This window comes from Struthio camelus, chromosome 6, assembly GCF_040807025.1.
Source record: "Struthio camelus isolate bStrCam1 chromosome 6, bStrCam1.hap1, whole genome shotgun sequence".
Taxonomy (NCBI): Eukaryota; Metazoa; Chordata; class Aves; order Struthioniformes; family Struthionidae; genus Struthio; species Struthio camelus.
In genome coordinates this window covers 28,006,539-28,023,242 of record NC_090947.1, presented here as the reverse complement: position 1 = coordinate 28,023,242, position 16,704 = coordinate 28,006,539, and the positions used below count along the sequence as shown (strand labels likewise).

Here is a 16,704-nt window from a genome sequence, read left to right as displayed (position 1 = left end):
CCAGCTCCCGGGAACCTGCAAAGCCAGGCAGCTGCTGCCACCACACTGGGTGCCACTGCCACTGCCACTGCGCTGGGGGATGCTGTCGTGACACTGGGTGATGCCGCCACTTTGCTGGGTGACGCCGCCACTGCACTGGGGGCCACCGTCACCGCCACTGCACTGGGTGCCACTGCCACTGCACTGGGTGACGCCATCGCGGCCCTAGGTGCTGCCATCACGGCACCAGGTGATGCCGCCGCGGCGCTGGGTGCCACCACCGCCGCCTTGCCCGACGGCTCACAACGGAGCAGCCGGGGGAGCCCGCCGGCCTCTGGCCGGCCGCTCCGCCCCGCCCCTCGCCGGGAGCGAGCCCCGCCCCTCGCCGGGAGCCCCGCCCCTCGCCGGGAGCCCCGCCCCTCGCCGGGAGCCCCGCCCCGGCGGTTGCCGGGCGGCGGGCGGCGGGCGATGACGCGCGATGACGCGACGGCGGACGATGGGGCAGGCGCTGTGCGTCTGCTCGCGCGGCACCGTCAGCCTGGGCGGCGCGCGCTACCTGCTGCTCCACCGCCTCGCCGAGGGGTCAGCGCCGGGCGGCGGCGCGCGGGGGCCGGGGCGGCGGGCGCGCGCGCGCGACGGCGCGGGGGGACGCTCGTGCCCGGTCGGGATGCTCGTGCCCGGGGGACGCTCGTGCCCGGAAGGGGACGCTCGTGCCCGGTCGGGGTGCTCTTGCCCGGGGGGGACGCTCGTGCCCGGGGGGGGACACTCATGCCCGGGGGATGCTCGTGCCCGGGGCTGCCTGTGTCCGGGCGGGGGGGGACGCTCATGCCCGGTCAGGATGCTCGTGCCTGAAGGACGCTCGTGCCCGGGGGATGCTCGTGCCCGGCCGGTGGTATGCTCGTGCCTGGGGGGGACACTCGTGCCCGGGGGGGGGACACTTGTGGCCAGAGGATGCTCATGCCTAGGATGATGCTTGTGCCCAGGAGGGGACGCTCATGCCTGGGGGGGACACTCATGCCCGGGGGATGCTCGTGCCCGGGGCTGCCTGTGCCCGGGGCGGGGGGGAGGGATGCTCGTGCTGGAAGGGGACGCTCATGCCCGGTCAGGATGCTCGTGCCTGGGGGACGCTCGTGCCCAGTCAGGACGCTCGTGCCCGGGGGATGCTCGTGCCCGGCCGGTGGTATGCTCGTGCCTGGGGGGGGCACTCGTGCCTGGGGGGGGGGGGGAACACTTGTGGCCAGAGGATGCTCATGCCTAGGGGGACGCTTGTGCCCAGGAGGGGACCCTCGTGGGCAGAAGATGCTCATGGCCGGGGGAAGCTCATGCTGGGGGGGGGAGGGGGGGACGCTCGTGCCCGGGGGGGAGATGCTCGTGGCCAGGGCATGCTCATGCCTAGGGGGACGCTTCCACCCAGGAGGGGACGCTTGCGCCCAGGGGGACGCTCATGCCTGGGGGGGGGACACTCAAGCCTGGAGGACGCTCATGCCCAGGGGTGCCTGTGACCAGGGGGACACTCGTGCCCAGTCGGGATGCTCGTGCCCAGGGGATGCTCGTGTCCGGGGTGGGGCAGCACTCGAACCCGGGAGAGATGCACATGCCCGGGGGATGCTCGTGGCCAGGGGATGCTCGTGTCGGGGAGGGGGACACTTGTGGCCAGAGGATGCTCATGCCTAGGGGGACGTTTGTGCCCAGAAGGGGATGCTTGTGGGCAGAAGATGCTCATGGCTGGGGGAAGCTCATGCCCGGGGGGAGATGCTTGTGGCCAGGACTTGCTCATGTCTAGGGGGACGCTTGCCCCCAGGGGGATGCTCATGCCTGGGGGGACACTCATGCCCGGGGGTGCCTGTGCCCAGGGGGACACTCATACCCAATCAAGATGCTCATGCCCAGGGGATGCTCGTGTCCAGGGGGAGGGGCACTCGTGCCCAGGAGGGACGCACATGCCCAGGGGATGCTCCTGGCCAAGGGATGCTCATGTCGGGGAGGGCTCTTGTGGCCAGAGGATGCTCATGCCTAGGGGGATGCTTGCACCCAGGAGGGGACACTTGTGGCCAGGGGATGTTCGTGGCCAGGGGGGCAGGGTGGGGGGGAATGCTCATGCCTGGGAGGGAGATGCTTGCGCCCAGGGGGACGCTTATGCCTGGGGGATGCTTGTGGCCAGGGGGATGCTCATGCCTGGGAGGACACACTCAGGCCTGGGGGTTGCTCATGCCCGGGGGGGTGCCTGTGCCCAGGGGGACGTTCATGCTCGAGGGTGATGCTCATGCCTGGGAAGTGCCCGTGGCAGTGGCACAGGCACCCGGAGGTGCACCCCCTTGTCCCCATCACCAGGCTCAGCCTGGTGTGCCCTGCTCCCCAGCCAGCCCCTCCGGCCTCCATCCCCCCCCCCCGGTGCCCCACAGCCCCCCCCGGCCACCTGGGTCCCGGGGCACTCGTCCCACAGCGCGCTCGGCTCCGCGCAGGGGCTTCAGCTATGTGGACCTAGTGGAGGGGCTGCGGGACGGGCGCTTCTATGCCCTGAAGCGCATCCTGTGCCACGACAAGGAGGACCGCCGGGCTGCCCTGCGCGAGGCGGAGATGCACGGCCTCTTCGAGCACCCCAACATCCTGCGCCTCGAGGCCCACTGCCTGGTGGAGAAGGGCACCAAGCACGAGGCCTGGCTCCTCCTGCCCTACGTGAAGGTGAGCCGGGGCGGGGTGGCGGGGGGCAGCCCGGCCGCTGGGGCCCGGCCCACGCGGCGGCAGGAGCGGCGGCCACCGCCTGCCCGCGCCTTTTCCAGGGAGGGACCCTGTGGAGCGAGGTGGAAGCGCTGCGAAGCAAAGGGGCCTCCATGCCGGAGCGGCGGATCCTCCGCATCCTGCACGGCATCTGCCGCGGGCTGCAGGCCATCCACGGCAAGGGCTACGCGCACAGGTGGGGCAGCCGGGGGCTGGGCTGGGGGGCTGGCAGCGGTGGCGGGCTGGGGCCCGGCAGGCCCTCCATGCCTCATCTCTCCCCAGGGACCTCAAACCCACCAACGTGCTGCTGGATGAGGACGACCAGGCCGTGCTGATGGACCTGGGCTCCATGAACCAGGCCCACATGGAGGTCACCAGCTCTCGGGAGGCCGTGGCCGTGCAGGTGGGACGCTCGCCCGGGTGCCGCGTCCAGAGGGCGGCCCGGCCCTGCCGTACCCCCCACCCCCGGCCGGGGCTCCGGGGTGGGGGGGGGCCGCCGCCGCGGGCTCCTCTTCGCCCGCGCTCACCCCACGCTCCGCAGGACTGGGCCGCCCAGCGCTGCACCATCTCCTACCGGGCCCCCGAGCTCTTCACGGTGCCGAGCCCGTGCGTCATAGACGAGCGCACCGACATCTGGGTAAGGCTCGGGCGCCGGGGCCGCCCGCGCTGCCGCGGCGGGCGGCCCTCACCCTGCCCCGCTCCAGTCCCTAGGCTGCGTGCTGTACTGCATGATGTTCGGCGAGGGCCCCTTCGACGCCGTCTTCCAGAAGGGCGACAGCGTGGCCCTGGCGGTGCAGAACCCCGTCGCCCTGCCCCCCGACTCCAGGTGAGGGGCCGGGCAGGGCGGCCCCGCTCCCCCAGCCCGGGCGGCCCCGCTGATCGCCGCCGCCGTGTCTCCGGCAGGTATTCGGCCGCCTTGCGCCGCCTGCTCTCCTCCATGCTGACCGTGGACCCCCAGGAGCGGCCCAGCATAACCGACGTCCTCGAGCGGCTGGAGGGACTGGAGCCGGCGCCGGCGGGCCAGGACACCACGCGGATCTGAGCGGGGGGGACGCGCGCCGAGGCAGAGCCGGGGGAAAGCGGCGGCCCTCGCCCCGGCGGAGAGGGGAAGCCGTTTGCCAAGGGGGTTGTTTTGGTTTTTTAACGCTCGGCGTGGAGCTGCTCCTGTGCTGGAGGTGCGGTGGACGTGGCGTGGCGCTGGCGGCGCGTGCTGCTGCCGCGCGCCCTGAACGCGCGCGCGGACCGGGACCCAGCCCCAGGGCCGGGGGCGCGTGACCCGCTGCTGAACGCCGGGGCCCGCGGCTGGCCCCCGCCTCCTTGGGCTAGCGCGGGGGGGAGCGGGGCGCTGGGGCGACGGCAGCCGCAGCCCCCCCCCCCCCCCCCGGAGGGTCCCTCTCTCCCGGCCGGAGGCAGCCGAGCGCCTCCGCGCCACCGTGGGGCAGAGCTGCCCTCCGGGGCCCGACTCGGGGCGAGGGGCAGGCGTGAGCCGGATCCTGCTCCCCGCTCTGACGCTGCCTTGTGTCGCGAGTAAAGATGCTCTTGCGGAGGAGGTGTGGCTGGAGTCCCTGACTGCAGGGAGGAGACGGCTGCCGGGGGGGGGCAGCGGCGGGGAGCAGGGCGCCCTTTCCGGCTGCCCTGCGGCACAGCCCCTGCGGGGCCATCCAGCCCGAGCACCCCCCGGGAAAACTAATCTCTGGCCTGAGGCTGCCGGGTAGGAGTTAACCCACACCCCCTCCCCTGCTGCAGCTGGAGCCAGGCTTTGCTGTCAGCCCCTCTGAGCCCCGGGCACTGCGGGAAGGGGCTCAGCCCGGGGCCAACGCAGCGCGTGTGCAGGGCGGCAGTGCATGCGCGGGGCAGCAGCGCGGGACCGAGCGGTGGCAGGGGGTGGAAGCAGCGCCCGCGTGCAGGAGGCAGCCGTCCTGCATCCCTGCGGGGGGACGAGGAAAGCCCGGGGGCAGCAGCCCCTGCCCACCCACAGCCCCCACCCTGGCCCAGCGGCCAGCCCTTCTCCGGAGGGGCTCAGCCAGAGGGCACGCAGCGGCTCAGCTATACAAACAAACGAAAAAGATGCAGACAGGCACTTTCACAGGGAGCGTTCCCCTCATTTAATCCTCTCACCGCAACACAGTAGTAAAGCAGACACCGCGATTCGTGCCGTGCTGGATGCCTCGTCCAGGGTGCACCCCGATGTACCACAGAGGCCTGGCATGCCCCCATTCCCCCGGTGCTGAGCCCCAGAAGTTCCCCCTCTGCAGGGGCAGAGGTGCTGGGATCCCCCCCCCCCCAACTGCCCCTTTCAAACGCACTTTCCAGCAAAGCTCGCCTTTCCCAGACACTGCACTTGGGGAGAAGTCCCGGCTGCTGCAGATTTTTTTCTGCTCAGGCTAAGTTTGCTCCTCTGGGCTCCAGGATACAGAGCAGAGCTGTAGTATCTACCACCCTAGCAGAAAGTGCCCACCCACGCCTGGACCAGCGAGCAGCGTGGAACATGTGCCGTAGCCATGACTGCCCTGGGAGTGGACCCAGGGACTCTTACCTGCACAGGGAGCAAGCCGGAGCTGGAGCAGAGCGCACTAGGAAGAAGCATAGCAGCAGCAGCAGCGCTGAAGCACTCACCACACGCCTGACCTGGCAAGAAACCAATAGAGCTTGGGGGTTAGTGGGAGACACGGAGACTCTGAAACTGTTTATTGCCAAGGGTTTGTGCAGTTAACAGAGCAAAAGGAGGAAGGTCCTTTGTGGTGGGCGTCTCTACTCCTCGCCCTCCTCTTCATCCTCGTAGGAGTCCAGGCCCACCTCCTCGTAATCCTTCTCCAGCGCAGCCATGTCTTCCCGCGCCTCAGAGAACTCCCCTTCCTCCATGCCCTCGCCCACGTACCAGTGCACAAAGGCTCGCTTGGCGTACATGAGGTCGAACTTGTGGTCGAGGCGAGCCCAGGCCTCGGCAATGGCCGTGGTGTTGCTGAGCATGCAGACGGCCCGCTGCACCTTGGCCAGGTCCCCCCCCGGCACCACCGTGGGCGGCTGGTAGTTGATGCCCACCTTGAAGCCCGTGGGGCACCAGTCCACAAACTGGATGCTGCGCTTGGTCTTGATGGTGGCAATGGCGGCGTTGACGTCTTTGGGCACCACGTCCCCGCGGTACAGCAGGCAGCAGGCCATGTACTTGCCGTGGCGAGGGTCACACTTCACCATCTGGTTGGCCGGCTCAAAGCAGGAGTTGGTGATCTCGGCCACAGACAGCTGCTCGTGGTAGGCCTTCTCTGCAGAGATGACGGGGGCATAGGTGGCCAGGGGGAAGTGGATGCGGGGATAGGGCACCAGGTTGGTCTGGAACTCGGTCAGGTCCACGTTCAGGGCACCATCAAACCGCAGTGATGCCGTGATGGACGACACAATCTGGCTAATGAGGCGATTCAGGTTGGTGTAGGTGGGGCGCTCGATGTCAAGGTTCCTGCGACAGATGTCGTAGATGGCCTCATTGTCGACCATGAAGGCACAGTCCGAATGCTCCAGGGTGGTGTGGGTGGTGAGGATGGAGTTGTAGGGCTCCACCACCGCAGTGGAGACCTGGGGTGCTGGGTAGATGGAGAACTCGAGCTTGGACTTCTTGCCATAGTCAACGGAGAGTCGTTCCATCAACAAGGAGGTGAACCCAGAGCCGGTGCCACCTCCAAAGCTGTGAAACACCAGGAAGCCCTGGAGGCCGGTGCACTGGTCAGCCTGTAGAGAGAGCTCCTGTGAGAATCTCCCAAGCAATGACATTGCTGGAGGGAAGTTTCAGCGTTTTGCTTGCCAGAACCATCTCCCGCCACTGACCCCTGCCCAGGGCACAGCAAGGCTTGTTTCTCTACTCCAGCCCCCAGAAAGATGACAGAGCCCCGCCCAGCAGGCCAGATGTCCCCCCTGCAGTTACCTACCAGCTTCCGAATTCTGTCCAGCACTTGGTCAATGATCTCTTTGCCAATAGTGTAGTGCCCTCGGGCGTAGTTGTTGGCAGCATCTTCCTTGCCCGTGATCAGCTGCTCTGGGTGGAAGAGCTGGCGGTAGATTCCGGCCCGAACTTCATCTAGGAGAGGTCATGGGAAGGTTGAGAGCGGGAGGTCTGACAGAGGCTTTTGTTTTAAGCAGGGCCCCAAGCGGAGCCATCCCTCACTCTCCTCACAGCTCCACCTGCTAGGGGCAAGGTCCAGGGAACCTGCCAGGACACGTCATTGTCAGCAGGGCCATGGGTGTCGTGTTTCTCTGCATGACGCAAGCTGCAGCCACCTCTCTGTGAAGGAGCTGAGCTTCTCCTGGCTCACTGAGAGCTCCTTCCGCAGAGGCTGCTGCACAGCAGAAGCTGCCATGCCGGTTGGGTTGGTTTCTCTCAGCACGTGTGGCATCAGAGACTACAAGTATCGCTGCCTCCAGGACATCTCACTAACAAAAGCTTGCACTCAGCTTTGTGGCTTCTCTTGGGAAAGGTGGCAGGAGGGCCCTCTGTAGTGAGCCCAGTGCAAGATCATCTCGCCAAACCATGAGCACCAGCCCTTTGCTTCCCACGCCAGGGTACACACCCCAGAGCAGGAGGACAGTAAGCAGGTATCGCACCCTTGGTTGTGCACGCCTGGGCTCCAGCACTCACCGATCACAGTGGGCTCCAGGTCCACAAAGATGGCCCGTGGGACATGCTTCCCAGCACCTGTCTCGCAGAAGAAGGTGGTGAAGGAGTCGTCCCCTCCACCGATGGTTTTGTCAGTGGGCATCTGCCCGTCGGGCTGGATGCCGTGCTCCAGGCAGTACAGCTCCCAGCAGGTGTTGCCCATCTGGACGCCGGCCTGGCCGACGTGGACTGAGATGCACTCACGCTGGGGAAGGGAGAGAGGGAGGCAGCATCAGCTCCTGGCTGGGACCATGGACTGCTGCGCTGCCTCCCCCTACAGCTGGGCTCCATCCCTACCATGCACTGTACAGCCTGGGAGGTGCCACATCCCCTTCTCCTCCCCAAACACATATCCCACAAGTACGGCAAACAGCTTTGCAGAACTGCCTAAACAGCCCTGGAGAGGGCTCCCTGCCTGGCGCGAGTGCCCCAAGGCCATCACACAAGGGCACAGGGGACGGCTGCAGCCAGCAGCCCTAGGGAGCATATTCTTCTTTGCATAAACTCCTGCTTGTGGCTAAGGGGCCTCACGGCAGCTGCCATTGCCTGCAGTCACACAGAGACAACGCGCAGGTTTGGGAGCCAGTCCTGGCACCCCTCCTACCTGACTGGGTCCCGCTGGGAGTCCACCGGCCCTGCAGGGAGCAGAGGCTCTGTGCAGTGCCCCTGCCCCAACTGCTGCTTGCTGCCGCACGGGTCTCCCTACAACCTTGGCCTCTGCCCCCCACCACCCATCCTGCCTAGGGCAGCCTCAGGCCTGACCCCTCACTGCAGCAAAGCAAGGTGAGATGCTGAGCTGACAAGGGCACATACCTAACCCATGAGGTGCAGCCAGCCCAGGGACAACCCCACCCTGCTCCTGCTCTGGAGCCAGGCGAGTGCTCAGCCTCCCCAGGCAAGGGGTTCTTTGGGCAGTGGGGCTGTAGGAGATGGTTGACTGCAGAGCCGGCAGTCTCCGAGGCAGCACAGAGACTCCCTGGGCAAGGCAGTCTTGATCCAATGCTGCAAAGCCCTTTGGAAAGAGGAGCTGGAGTACTAGGGAGAAGGCTGCAAGCTGGAGATGTGCCTCTGCTCTCCTCTCGTGCAGGAGCAGGCATTCCTGCTTGCCCAAGGAGTGGGACCATGAGCTCTGCCTGGGAGAGCATGGGAGCTCCAGTGCTCCGTGCTGCTGCGCTCCCTGGGCACACAGCACTCAGAGCTGGGGAGGGGACTGTGCCCTGATCCAGCACTGCTCCACAGGGGTCTGGGGAAGGACAGTGTCCCCCCCTCGCCCTGGCTCGCTCCAGGGAGGGCTAAGGAGAGCCTCAGTGCACCAGGACCAAGTGCAGCACTCAGTGGGGACCGGGAGCCACAGATGCCGGGACGCTGTTTCCCGTGGGCAGGGCGCAGTGCCGCCTGGCACGGCTCAGTCCCCCTCCCGAGGTGCTAAATATAGCCCGGGCCCCGAGGCGAGGGCAGAGGCGATTAGCCATTTTGGACCGCGGCCGCAGCCCACGGCGCCGCTCCCACAGCCCCCACGCGCGGCCGCACGCTCCCAGCCCGAACGGGGCGGCCCGGGGCAGTGGCCGGGCAGGGAGGGCTCAGCCGAGCCCCCCAGCACCGGCCCCCGGTGCCCGGCTGGCGCCTCCACCCCCGGCAGCTGTCCCCGTCCGTCTGCGGCCACCGGCCCCGGACGGCCACCGCAGGGGTCACCCCCGCTGCGGCGGGGGGGGGCCGGGCAGGAGCGGCGGAGGGGGCACGGCCGCCGTGGGGCAGGGGCCGGGGGGGGCTGCCCAAGGTCACGGCCGAGGGGCCGCGCCGCGGCAGCCCCGCCGCGCCCGCCCCGCCCCGGGGGCGGCTGCTGCCCCCCCGCCGCGGTGGCCCCCCGCCGCGCCCGCTGCCGGTGCCGGGTGCCGGCCCGCACTCACCATGCTGCGGCGGCGGCGGGTCCGGGCTCTGCCGGCGGCTCGGTGCGGCGGGGCTCGGCGCGGAGCTGTGGCTGCGGCAATCCCCGCCGCAGCGCCCTCTTATAAGGGGGAGGGGCCTGCAGTCGCCACGCCCACCTCATTTGGGTACATTTGCATGCGAGGCGAGAGCACCCCCCGGGGGGAGCGTGTGGAGCGGTGGGACCCTGCCCCCAGGCCTTCCGTGGCCCCTTTCGGGGTCCCTCTCCGCAGGGCACCCCCACATGCCCCACAGCGGTTCCCAGGCCACTCTGCCTCCCCTCCGAGGGTGCTGGGTGCTCCCTGCAGCCTAGGGGTGCCCAGCCAGGCTGTGGGGAAGAGGACTGGGCTCAAGCCCTCGGGCAGCGCTCAGCCACTGGCATGGGGCAGGAGTGGGTACAGCAGCCCCTGCTATACTCTGACACCACCTTCTCCTCACTGCAGGCTTAGCTGGGATCTAGTGACCCCTCCAAGGTCTCCAGGACCTAGACCTCTAGAGCATGAAAAACAAAGAGACATAGATTAGAGACATGGACCAGGTTCTAGAGACCAAGGTGCCCCCAAACCTATCTTCATCACCTCAGCACTTCAGGTATCTCCAACCAAGGGCTGCCCTTCCCTCCAGTGGGTACGGGCAGGTAATGCCAGGCACTTCTGGGAGACTGCAGAACAGCATGGCAGAAATTTGAGATGTGAGGCTGGCCCAGCTACAAAGAAAGGTCATCACAGCCAGTTCCCTGTTACCTGAATGACTCCTTGTGGCCAGGCTCCGAAAAGCCCTTCTGTTTGAGGCCTGGCTAGTGCACCCTGCCCCATCAGGGCCAGGATTAGTCCCGCTGCTGAGGATGTGAGAACTACCAGCCTGGTTCACTGCCTGATAGGAAAGAGAGCCTGGCACTCAGGCCTTGCACTCTGCACACACAGCAGGGAGCGGGCTCTGTCCCTGCTGCTGAGGCACCATCTCATCGTTCCCTGTCCACAGAGACAGGGGCTTCTTTTGCTACCCAGGAGCGTGTAAGTGCCCTGGCATGCCAGAACAAACTGCTGTGTCCCCCTCTCCTGCACTGGGGTCCAGTGCAGAGGTTCAGGCTAACCTCTAGAAAATAAGGAATAGGACACAGTTATAACTCTTACATGCTTCTGGCAGCAGTCAGATCTCTCTGAAGAGATAGGGAGAAGGTAACTCTGCTGTGGAATCACTCCCAGAGCAGCGGGGTCCTCCTCAGCCCTGCTCAAGTGTGAGTAAGGAGGTGCTCAGAGCAGTGCCCAGCATAAGGGGCAGCACCTCCTGCCCTGTCCCAGCAGCAGGCACTGCTCAGCCAAAGCCCAGGGCTCTGGTCGCTGGCATGGGAAACAGCACCAGGCTTTCTGGAGCTGCCCTGTGCCAGTGGGACAACTGCCTGGCCATGGTCCAGGAGCCAGCGAGCCCCGGTGCTGGCTCACACTTTCCCCTACAGCTGACACTGGTGCATGTCGGGAGCAGGAGGAGGGCAACAGAGGACAGTCCCTGTGGGTCAGTATAACCAGAGCATTAGCGTTAAGTCGGGAAAGTTAATCTCTGGCCCCAGCCCGCTGGGTACAAGTTAAAAAACAAATCTCCTGCTTGCAGCTGGAACCAAGAGTCGCTATTCAGGAGCACCCCCCTCCCCCAATGCCTGAGCAGTGCAGGGAAAGGTCTCAGCATGGGGCAACACAGCACGGGGCAAGTGCCCCAGCAGGATGGCAGGCACAGGCAGAGCCAGGCTGGGGAGTGGCCGAGGACCCTCCAGGCAGGGGGACTTTGTGAACAAGCGAAGGGCTCACAGAAACAAATCCCATGCCTTGACAAACAGCAGCAGGCCCTGGGACCAGGAAACAGCCTCCCCCAGACCAGTGGGGAGAAAGGGAGCTGCTCCATCAGGAAACGCCAACTCAGCCCCTGACAGCTACCATAAGAGAGGCAGAAAAATGGCGCCACAATGGGGGCTCCTTCCCACCCCTCTGGCATCAGCTCTGATAGGAAAGCAGGCAATGGCCAGGCTATTCCTGTGCTTTTAATGCCTACCTTCCACAACAGCTCAGCCTCTCTGGGTACTTTCCTGGTGTCCTGCTCAGAGAGATCAGGAATATGCTCCAAAGGCTCAGAACTATTCTGTGTCCCATCACACTGTGCAACACGTCCAGGACTCCTCCTGATTTCTTTGCTGGGTATGTTTGGGCACTTTCCCAGAGCATACTATTTGCCCTATCCATTTTCCCAAGATGTGGGACTCTTACCTGCACAGGGAGCAAGCCGGAGCTGGAGCAGAGTGCACTAGGAAGAAGCATAGCAGCAGCAGCAGCGCTGAAGCACTCACCACACGCCTGACCTGGCAAGAAACCAATAGAGCTTGGGGGTTAGTGGGAGACACGGAGACTCTGAAACTGTTTATTGCCAAGGGTTTGTGCAGTTAACAGAGCAAAAGGAGGAAGGTCCTTTGTGGTGGGCGTCTCTACTCCTCGCCCTCCTCTTCATCCTCGTAGGAGTCCAGGCCCACCTCCTCGTAATCCTTCTCCAGCGCAGCCATGTCTTCCCGCGCCTCAGAGAACTCCCCTTCCTCCATGCCCTCGCCCACGTACCAGTGCACAAAGGCTCGCTTGGCGTACATGAGGTCGAACTTGTGGTCAAGGCGAGCCCAGGCCTCGGCAATGGCCGTGGTGTTGCTGAGCATGCAGACGGCCCGCTGCACCTTGGCCAGGTCCCCCCCCGGCACCACCGTGGGCGGCTGGTAGTTGATGCCCACCTTGAAGCCCGTGGGGCACCAGTCCACAAACTGGATGCTGCGCTTGGTCTTGATGGTGGCAATGGCGGCGTTGACGTCTTTGGGCACCACGTCCCCGCGGTACAGCAGGCAGCAGGCCATGTACTTGCCGTGGCGAGGGTCACACTTCACCATCTGGTTGGCCGGCTCAAAGCAGGAGTTGGTGATCTCGGCCACAGACAGCTGCTCGTGGTAAGCTCTCTCAGCCGAAACAACGGGGGCATAGGTGGCCAGGGGGAAGTGGATGCGGGGATAGGGCACCAGGTTGGTCTGGAACTCGGTCAGGTCCACGTTCAGGGCACCATCAAACCGCAGTGATGCCGTGATGGATGAGACTACCTGGCTAATGAGGCGATTCAGGTTGGTGTAGGTGGGGCGCTCGATGTCAAGGTTCCTGCGACAGATGTCGTAGATGGCCTCATTGTCGACCATGAAGGCACAGTCCGAATGCTCCAGTGTGGTGTGGGTGGTGAGGATGGAGTTGTAGGGCTCCACCACCGCAGTGGAGACCTGGGGTGCTGGGTAGACGGAGAACTCGAGCTTGGACTTCTTGCCATAGTCAACGGAGAGTCGTTCCATCAACAAGGAGGTGAACCCAGAGCCGGTGCCACCTCCAAAGCTGCGAAACACCAGGAAGCCCTGGAGGCCGGTGCACTGGTCAGCCTGTAGAGAGAGCTCCTGTGAGAATCTCCCAAGCAATGACATTGCTGGAGGGAAGTTTCAGCGTTTTGCTTGCCAGAACCATCTCCCGCCACTGACCCCTGCCCAGGGCACAGCAAGGCTTGTTTCTCTACTCCAGCCCCCAGAAAGATGACAGAGCCCCGCCCAGCAGGCCAGATGTCCCCCCTGCAGTTACCTACCAGCTTCCGAATTCTGTCCAGCACTTGGTCAATGATCTCTTTGCCAATAGTGTAGTGCCCTCGGGCGTAGTTGTTGGCAGCATCTTCCTTGCCCGTGATCATTTGTTCAGGGTGGAAGAGCTGGCGGTAGATTCCGGCCCGAACCTCATCTAGGGGAGGTTAGCACAATGTTAGGGATGATGCAATTATTCCCCTGGGGAAATGTGGACAGAAGTGCTCTAGAGAGTATCCTGCAGCGGGTTACTCCCAGAGACAGTGATCACCATCACAGCCCATCCAGGGGTGTGCATACCAGGGCAGGAGGGCCATAAGTGGGTGGCAGCAGAACCCACAGCGCTGCACCCTTGGTTGTGCACTCCTGGGCTCCAGCACTCACCGATCACAGTGGGCTCCAGGTCCACAAAGATGGCCCGTGGGACATGCTTCCCAGCACCTGTCTCGCAGAAGAAGGTGGTGAAGGAGTCGTCCCCTCCACCGATGGTTTTGTCAGTGGGCATCTGCCCGTCGGGCTGGATGCCGTGCTCCAGGCAGTACAGCTCCCAGCAGGTGTTGCCCATCTGGACGCCGGCCTGGCCGACGTGGACTGAGATGCACTCACGCTGGGGAAGGGAGAGAGGCAGTGTCAGCTCCTGGCTGGGACCATGGACGCGGTCACTGTAGGTGGCGAGGTGTCTACAGGTCCCATGTAGTGAGCACAGGCAGGCCAGCCCAGGCCCACGTGAGCTTGAAGTGGTCTTGTTCAAATCATGCTGCCCTTCACCCTGGGAGGCTTGTGCTTATCCCATCCCACTGGCTTTCCCAAATCCAGTGCTCTGCCTCCCCTCACTGCACTGCCCACCCCAGGGGCCCAGGGGGGATGAAGACCCATTTCCTGGAGCCAGGGACACCTGGCAAGCAATTTCCCTAGCCTGCACCAACCAATAGCCCTGGGAAGCATCTGGTGAGTACCTTCTCCATTGCATGAAAACACTCTGAGGCTAAGGGCCGGGGCCTTGCAGCAGCTGCCATTGCCTGTGGCTGCACAGAGACAACGTGCGGGTTTGGCAGCCGGTCCTAGCACCCCTCCCGCTTCGCTGGGCCCTGCTAGGAGTCCACTAGCCCCTTGCACCTTGACCAGCTCTGTCCACCTCTGTCCCTCAGGGAACAGATGCAGCGCCCCTGCCCCACCTGCTGCCTGCAACTCTGCCAGGTACCACTGCTGCCCATCCCGTCCAGGGCAGCCTGATCCCTCACTGCAGCAGACAGGGTGGCAGCCCAGCTGCAGTGAAGCAAGGTGAGGTAGTGAGCTAACATGAGCACATACCTAGCCCATGAAGTGCAGCCAATATAGGGGCAACCCCACCCTGGCCGCTGCTCTGGAGCCAGGCGAGTACTCAGCCTCCCCCGGGGTAAGAGACCATTTGCTGTCGCAACAACAGGTCTGCAGGCTGAGATGAAGAGCATCAGCTGAACTGGGGGAGCTGAGGAGGTGGTGGAGAGGAAGGCTTCCTAGTAAGAACAATTTGCAGTAGTGAATGGTTGCCATGCTCTGAGGCTCTGCTTTCCTAAATTAGCTTTGGAACGGAGGCATTAGCTACACTTTTAAACTGAACTGAAGGGCTGATGTGAGAGGGTGCTCTAACTCAGGACTTAGGGGCACTGTCAAGGCTCACATTGGTTCTGGCATCTCAGTCCCTCGAGGAGAGGCATCCCTGACATTGCAGCTCTTTTGACAAGAGCCAAAATACCCAGGGCATTTAGCCCTGCTGTTGCCAAGGACTTGGATGCGTCATCAGGCACATCCAAGGCAGAGGAGCATCCAACCCAAACCGTATTTCCAGAGTAGTCACTGCCCTGCTGTGAGTCAGCTAGCAGGGAACTGGTAGTGCCAGCCATTTTGTGCTCAGCAGCCCAAGAGCTACTGCTGTCCAAGGGAAGTTGCAAGGTTCCCAGCACACAAGTCCTGGCTTTGTGCATCTAGGGGGCTTTAGTGTTGCATTTCAGAGGCAGCAGTGATGGTGAAGGACAACAGGAAAATAAGCCCTTGATTCCCATGGTAAGAACCAGGAGTCCATCTGTCCATCTTCTCCAGAGCTGAAGTACAAGAGCAGGGAAGTAACTTCCCCCAGCAGGTCCAAAAAGGTGTTGTAACATCATCAGCTGATGCAGAGTACTGAGAAAACTCCAGGATGTTCAAAAGAAGCATGTAGCAAACACTGATGTTCCTATAAGCACCTCAGGATGGCCGCAAGAAATAATTACAGTCTCTTCCCTTGGGTAGAGGGCCAAAAATCATGGGAAGAAACAAGAAAAGACTGCTCCCTGGCCGAGCACCTTGCAGCCTGAGAATCAGAGAGGAGGTGGGAGAGGGCTGATGCTGATAATCCCTATTCGTCTTGATGATATGCAGCAGCTAAGACCAGCTAGCAGGACCCAGTGCTGACAGGATGGGGCTAGGCAGGGAGGAGCAGAGCCCAGCAGTGCTGGAGGTGAAACAATGCTGGTCACAAGTCAGGATGCAAGCAAGACACTTCTGCTTTTCTCCCTGTGACATTTAGCTCACAGCAGGCAGGGAGCCCAGCAGCAGGGGAGCGGCCGGTAAGGTGCTGGGGTATCCTGCAGTACTGGATTGCTCTCTAGCCTAGCTGGCAAGCTCGGGAGCCACACGTTGCAACAGAACCACTCCAGCAAAGGAGCCCATAGGCTCAGCCAACAGAAAAGCCCCTGGGCTGGCCTGGCAGGGTCCTGGCACCCACAGCTGTGGAAGAATAGATGAAACCAGGATTTGCTTCTGACACTCAGGCCAGGAGCTTGAAGGCTAAGGGACAGGAAGATTGGGTGCACTCTCCCCAGGGAGACCCCAGCAGGGGGTATTACCAGGGAGGTAGGCAGGTCCTGCAGCTATTAAAGGATAGACAGGGAGGAGCAGGAGCAGTTCAGCCCAAACAGTCTTCACCCACCATGGAGTTTAGCTGATGAACTCCTCACCCTAGGACACTTCAGATGCTAGAAGACTCAAGGGGAAACTGGGAACATTTACAGGAGGTGACCAACGGGGTGCTGCTAAATATATGGGGATGGGCTGTATAGCCCAGCAAAGGGCTGAAGGCTAGGCTGGCACTCTCAGGACTCCCTTCTCCCTGCTCTTACTCCCCCATCGGCATGCCCTTTGGAGCAGTGTCTGTAGCTGCTACCAGGACCCACGGTCTAACCCCCCGCAGGAGAAGCTCCCCGAGAAGCTCCCCAAGAAGGTCGCCGGGGGAGAGCTCCGAGCTCGGAGCAGGGCACAGAGACCAAACCACAAGGAGAGCGTGCTTAGAGGATCAGGGACAGGGACAGGGACAGGGACAGGGCACACTCACCATGCTGCCGCGGCACGTCCTGCTCCCCCGCGCCGGGCTGCTGGTGCTGCCGCCAGTGCTGCCACCGCTGCCGCCGCCGCCACCTTATAGCGGGGGCGGCACCCCCGCGCCCCGGCCCCGCCCGGCCCCGCCCCGCTAGTTTGCATACATTTGCATAAAGTGGCGGGTAGCCCGTGGCTCTGTGCAGCCGGCTGGGGGTCTCCAGCGCGGTGCCCCCCGGGCCTGCCGCTGCCTGGGCAGCGCTGAAGCAGCACTGGCAGAAGAAGAAAAGTCAGTGGTGAGCCTGGCTCGTGTCTTCTCTCCCGGTAAGCAGGGGGCTGACGTGATCCCTGGGCTACCACAGACCTGGGTGTCTGCCATCCATCCAAGGTTCTCCAGGAAAATTCCTGGAGAAACCACAGGCGGAGAAAACACCTCAGAAACAAACACGAGCTTTCCAAGCCCTTTTGAAGATCAGAA

General features: G+C 63.8%; 3 protein-coding genes across 5 annotated transcripts; 1 reads left to right on the top strand and 2 right to left on the bottom strand.

Annotated features, from left to right (window-relative positions):
- The first annotated feature begins 421 nt into the window (after positions 1–421).
- STK16 (serine/threonine kinase 16) lies at positions 422–4,245 on the top strand. Of its 3 annotated transcripts, none has more exons than XM_068948848.1 (7): positions 422–561; positions 2,442–2,661; positions 2,760–2,893; positions 2,980–3,100; positions 3,239–3,334; positions 3,402–3,523; positions 3,601–4,245. In XM_068948848.1, the coding sequence occupies exons 1-7, from the start codon at positions 458–460 to the stop codon at positions 3,737–3,739; spliced, it is 936 nt and encodes a 311-aa protein (XP_068804949.1). In that variant the 5' UTR covers positions 422–457; the 3' UTR covers positions 3,740–4,245. The 3 variants fall into 3 exon arrangements, with proteins under 3 accessions (XP_068804949.1, XP_068804950.1, XP_068804951.1); XM_068948849.1 differs by having other exon boundaries at positions 2,524–2,661; positions 3,601–4,244; XM_068948850.1 differs by lacking the exon at positions 422–561 and adding an exon at positions 1,125–1,159 and having other exon boundaries at positions 3,601–4,242.
- A 1,125-nt stretch (positions 4,246–5,370) lies between these two features.
- LOC104144906 (tubulin alpha-5 chain) lies at positions 5,371–9,362 on the bottom strand. The gene is made up of 4 exons (XM_068948846.1): positions 9,250–9,362; positions 7,325–7,547; positions 6,618–6,766; positions 5,371–6,420 (listed from the first exon to the last, which is right to left on the bottom strand). The coding sequence occupies exons 1-4, from the start codon at positions 9,250–9,252 to the stop codon at positions 5,449–5,451; spliced, it is 1,347 nt and encodes a 448-aa protein (XP_068804947.1). The 5' UTR covers positions 9,253–9,362; the 3' UTR covers positions 5,371–5,448.
- A 2,295-nt stretch (positions 9,363–11,657) lies between these two features.
- On the bottom strand, positions 11,658–16,348 carry LOC104144907 (tubulin alpha-5 chain). The gene is made up of 4 exons (XM_068948847.1): positions 16,246–16,348; positions 13,281–13,503; positions 12,905–13,053; positions 11,658–12,707 (listed from the first exon to the last, which is right to left on the bottom strand). The coding sequence occupies exons 1-4, from the start codon at positions 16,246–16,248 to the stop codon at positions 11,736–11,738; spliced, it is 1,347 nt and encodes a 448-aa protein (XP_068804948.1). The 5' UTR covers positions 16,249–16,348; the 3' UTR covers positions 11,658–11,735.
- Positions 16,349–16,704: the final 356 nt, after the last annotated feature.

Excerpts from the sequence above, each read along its gene's own strand:
- STK16 (XM_068948848.1), top strand. The coding sequence starts at position 458 with ATGACGCGACGGCGGACGATGGGGCAGGCGCTGTGCGTCTGCTCGCGC. Across the intron at positions 2,662-2,759 it reads TCCTCCTGCCCTACGTGAAG|GGAGGGACCCTGTGGAGCGA; the intron begins GTGAGCCGGGGC and ends CGCCTTTTCCAG. Across the intron at positions 3,335-3,401 it reads ACGAGCGCACCGACATCTGG|TCCCTAGGCTGCGTGCTGTA; the intron begins GTAAGGCTCGGG and ends GCCCCGCTCCAG.
- LOC104144906 (XM_068948846.1), bottom strand. Across the intron at positions 6,767-7,324 it reads CCTGGAGCCCACTGTGATCG|ATGAAGTTCGGGCCGGAATC; the intron begins GTGAGTGCTGGA and ends GACCTCTCCTAG. Across the intron at positions 6,421-6,617 it reads TGGACAGAATTCGGAAGCTG|GCTGACCAGTGCACCGGCCT; the intron begins GTAGGTAACTGC and ends CTCTCTCTACAG.
- LOC104144907 (XM_068948847.1), bottom strand. Across the intron at positions 13,054-13,280 it reads CCTGGAGCCCACTGTGATCG|ATGAGGTTCGGGCCGGAATC; the intron begins GTGAGTGCTGGA and ends AACCTCCCCTAG. Across the intron at positions 12,708-12,904 it reads TGGACAGAATTCGGAAGCTG|GCTGACCAGTGCACCGGCCT; the intron begins GTAGGTAACTGC and ends CTCTCTCTACAG.